Here is a 2,644-nt window from a genome sequence, read left to right on the forward strand (position 1 = left end):
GCGTTGCATTACTTATAATTTATACTATACGTATTATTTTCTCATAATACACCTTATCATATATTTCATCGTTACCACCGCGAAAATGCGCCTAACGAACGTAGTAAAGGCGCACTTTGTTAGATGGTGTCTCGAAAATGCGCCTAGCTCTGGCCATTGAAATCAGGCTAATGGCTGTTCTCATGCTTCTTTCTGATCGAGGTCATAGCACCTATGAGGTAAAAGTGAAGACCGCTAACCGTAAGTCTTCCGTACATGAAAAGTAGACTCGGTGACCCGAGAATAACTGAAGTACGATGACATTATTGCCCATTTTCAGTCATTCCGTATGACATATATAGATGTTTATGCTAAAATATCAATTTTACAATTATCTCAATATTTTATATACAATAAAGTGCATTGAACTACGAAATTATGCTTTTGTGAAACTATATTAAATTTTAATTTATGCAAATTTAACAATTCTGTTTAACTTGCTATATTGGCTCTTATTTTGTTGGCAACAACAATACAATTCGATAACAAATAAAAGAAATTTTTTTGAAAAAGAAAGTCGAAAGTACCAGATTAGGTGAATAACATATTATACAATAAAATGAAGAATAATTTAAAGATAAATTGTTTATTTATGTTCTTTTCATATAAAGAATGTTTATAGGTTGGACTTAGCAACACGTCCTAACTCGTCCTTCTTCTTGATCGCATACGAATTTGATGAACCTTTGGCCGCATCGATAAGTTCATCGGCTAAGCATTCGCCAATAGTCTTGATGTTACGGAACGCAGTTTCCCTCGCGCCAGTGCACAACAGCCAAATAGCCTGGTTAACACGTCGTAATGGGGACACGTCTACGGCTTGCCTTCTTACAGTACCAGCGAGACCAATACGTGTAGAGTCTTCCCTTGGACCTGAGTTGATGATGACCTGAGTTGTGACGAGAACCTAAAGTACAAATATTCCAAGAGTGACACCAATTATGCAGTAAAATGATCAAATACAAATTTATACAGCTATCAATTTTAAAAAAAAAACAAAGTAAATTGTAATGTAATATATCTTCAAATTGGACTGATTTAAATTTTTTTATACTCAACTGTGCATTTATAGACTGAAATATAAGAGATTTGAAATAACTATTGATTTGAATAACCCTCACCTGTAGAGGGTTCTCACCAGTGAGAAGGTGGATAATCTCAAAGGCATGCTTCACAATTCGCACAGCCATTAATTTCTTTCCATTATTTCTACCGTGCATCATGAGTGAGTTTGTAAGACGTTCCACAATAGGACACTGGGCTTTCCTGAAGCGTTTAGCTGCATAACGGCCTGTATGAAGTTAGCCCCCCACTTTTCAAATTTATTAATTTTGACAGTTGTGCTGATTTGTGCTAGGTTTGTGCTACATTGTGCTCGAATTATAAATTTTTAATACAAAAAATGAGCGAGAAAAAAGGAAAAAACCGTTTTTTTGGTAGCCCCCCACTTTTTGATTTTCGAAATTTTTTTTATTGTGCTAGGTTGTGCTAAGTTGTGCTAACATTGTGCTAAAGTATTATCTTCGAAAAATAATCATAAAAGGAATAAAACGAAAAAAACGATTTTAGGCAGAAAAGAAGAAAAGTAAGATTTATATTCGTATAAGTCAACCATACAATAAATAATTATATATCTGAGTTGCTCTAGGCTAGCACAAATCAGCACAAGCTTCAGTTTCGCGAACACTAGAATTTAAAAGGCACTTTACTCTTGACCGCGGCCCTTCGCGCTCGCAGTCTATGTCATTAATCACGACTTCTAGACTTTGGATCGACTCAGAATTGCATATCTGAGTTTTGCTAGCCTAGCACAAGTCAGCACAAGCTTTAGTTTCGCTAGCACAAAAATATTAAAGGTATTTTATTCTTGATTTTCGCAATCTTTCGCATGCGCAACTTGATTGATGAAGATAATATTAAATTACACGGAAGTAAATAAGATAGTCGTGATTAATGACATAGGTTTCGAGCGCGAAGGGCCGCGGTCAAGAGTAAAGTGCCCTTTAAATTCTTGTGCTGGCGAAACTGAAACTTGTGCTGACTTGTGCTAGGCTAGCACAACTCAGATATGCAATTCTGAGTCGATCCAAAGTCTAAAAGTCGTGATTAATGACGTAGACTGCAAGCGCGAAGGTCCGCGGTTAAGAGTAAAGTGCACTTTAAATTCTTGTGCTGGCGAAACTGAAACCTGTGCTGACTTGTGCTAGGCTAGCACAACTCAGATATGCAATTCTGAGTCGATCCAAAGTCTAGAAGTCGTGATTAATGACATAGGTTGCGAGCGCGAAGGGCCGCGGTCAAGAGTAAAGTGCCCTTTAAATTCTAGTGTTCGCGAAACTGAAGCTTGTCCTGACTTGTGCTAGCCTAGAGCAACTCAGATATATAATTATATATTGTTTGGTTGACTTATACGAATATAAATCTTACTTTTCTTCTTTTCTGCCTAAAATCGTTTTTTTCGTTTTATTCCTTTCATGATTATTTTTCGAAGATAATACTTTAGCACAATGTTAGCACAACTTAGCACAACCTAGCACAATAAAAAAAATTTCGAAAATCAAAAAGTGGGGGGCAACCAAAAAAACGGTTTTTTCCATTTTCCTCA

The 2,644-nt window shown here is 36.3% G+C and overlaps 1 protein-coding gene across 4 annotated transcripts in view; it reads right to left on the reverse strand.

Annotated features, from left to right (window-relative positions):
* Positions 1-605: 605 nt before the first annotated feature.
* The window catches only part of LOC116842646 (40S ribosomal protein S5-like), an 11,731-nt gene continuing 9,692 nt past the window's right edge, over positions 606-2,644 (reverse strand). For 3 of the 4 annotated variants that reach the window (XM_032812148.1, XM_032812149.1, XM_032812150.1), the window contains exon 5: positions 606-823. In XM_032812148.1, the coding sequence (XP_032668039.1) occupies positions 656-823 (168 nt within the window). In that variant the 3' untranslated portion in view covers positions 606-655. Of the gene's footprint in view, positions 824-1,169; positions 1,331-2,644 lie in introns of those variants that run through there. The other variant, XM_032812151.1, reaches the window with a different exon arrangement.

Source organism: Odontomachus brunneus, unplaced genomic scaffold (assembly GCF_010583005.1).
Source record: "Odontomachus brunneus isolate Ranch 3 - 2012 unplaced genomic scaffold, Obru_v1 Obru_scaffold_026, whole genome shotgun sequence".
NCBI classification, from domain to species: domain Eukaryota; kingdom Metazoa; phylum Arthropoda; class Insecta; order Hymenoptera; family Formicidae; genus Odontomachus; species Odontomachus brunneus.